General features: G+C 65.1%; 1 protein-coding gene across 1 annotated transcript in view; it reads right to left on the bottom strand.

Moving 5' to 3' along the window:
* Positions 1-7: 7 nt before the first annotated feature.
* LOC116835328 (E3 ubiquitin-protein ligase RNF31-like) overlaps positions 8-1,382 on the bottom strand; it is a gene marked incomplete at both ends in the record, with an annotated part of 7,057 nt that continues 5,682 nt past the window's right edge. Inside the window, 3 exons of the mRNA XM_032798092.2 lie at positions 8-178; positions 999-1,117; positions 1,358-1,382. Of these exons, the coding sequence (XP_032653983.2) occupies positions 8-178; positions 999-1,117; positions 1,358-1,382 (315 nt within the window). The remainder of the gene's footprint in view (positions 179-998; positions 1,118-1,357) is intronic.

Below are 1,382 nucleotides of genomic sequence, written 5' to 3'. Positions count from 1 at the left end.
CCCCGACCCTGTCTCCCCAATGCCCCTCAGGGCCCATCCCCAGGATCCCCCCGCGCCCCCCGACCTGCAGGAGGCGCTGCAGCCGCCCCACGTCCCAGTCACGCAGGTAGAAGAGGCAGTCGCGGGGGTGGTGCCCGTGCAGGGACTGGCGAACTGGGCACGAGGGCACTGGGCATTTCTAGGGGGCAGAGGAGAGACACTGCTACACAACAGCACAACCCCGCGTCCCCCTGCAGCTCCACAACCCCTGACAGCCCCCCCAACAACCAATCCAACACCACAACCCCCATCCCCAGCCAACACCCAGGAACAACCCAACACCCTCGCAACACCCCACCCAACAATCCTACAACACAAACCCATCCCCCCACAACCCGACAGCCCCACACCCAACCCAACACCCACATCTGACAACCGCGCACCACACCACAGCACAACTCCCATCCCCACCCAACACCCCCAACAACCCTACCCCCATTCCCCACCCAATACCTACCAATAAACCAATACCCCACCCAAGAACCTACAACACAAACCCCAACCCCTGCACAACCCCCAACAGCCAAACCAATACCCACAACCGACAACCCCACACACAACCCCCACCTCACCCAACACCCAGCAACCAACCCAACACCACAACGCTACACTACCCCCATTCCCCATCCAACACCTCCACAACACCTCACCTACCCAGGGCTGCCCAGAGGATTCAGGGGGCCTGGGGTCTTTGGCGGCGGGTCCTGCTGCGGTGGTAATTCGGCAGCGGGGGTCCTTCTGCCCTTGACCGGAAGGATCCCTCGCCGCCGAAGACCCGGAGCGGAAGAAGGACCCTGCTCCAGGGGCCCCGAAAGACTCTCGGGGGGGGCCCCTGCGGGGCCCGGGGCAAACTGCCCCACTTGCCCCCCCGCCCCGGACGGCCCTGGTCCCACAACACCACACAACCAACCCAACACCACCACCAACAATCCCACAACACAGCCCCCCGGCCCCCTTACGTTCTTGGTGTAGAAGGCCCCATAGCAGCCGCTGCAGAAGTGGTGCCTGCACTGGGAACACTGGAAGTGCATGCAGCCCCCCCGGGCCAGCGCGTAGGGGAACTTGCACTTGGGGCAGGCTGGTGAGAGAGAGAGACACGGGGGGGAGTCAACGGGGGGGCAGGAGCTGCCCCCTAATCCAGCAGCCCCGGGGGGGGGACACTGGGAAAGGGGGCCAAGGAACGGGGGGCTTGGAATGTGTGTGGGGCGACGGGGGGGGCTCACCGATTCTGTTCTCCTGCAGGTACACGGCCAGCCCCTGTGCCTGCTACTGGGGGGCTATGGGGATAGGGGGCTGCGGGGGGGAGCAGGGGGCTCACCGATTCCGTTCTCCTGCAGGTACAC

This window comes from Chelonoidis abingdonii, unplaced genomic scaffold, assembly GCF_003597395.2.
Source record: "Chelonoidis abingdonii isolate Lonesome George unplaced genomic scaffold, CheloAbing_2.0 scaffold0932, whole genome shotgun sequence".
Lineage (NCBI taxonomy): Eukaryota > Metazoa > Chordata > Testudines > Testudinidae > Chelonoidis > Chelonoidis abingdonii.
The sequence above is the reverse complement of the archived record's forward strand: the minus strand, read 5'-3'. Positions and strand labels throughout refer to the sequence as shown.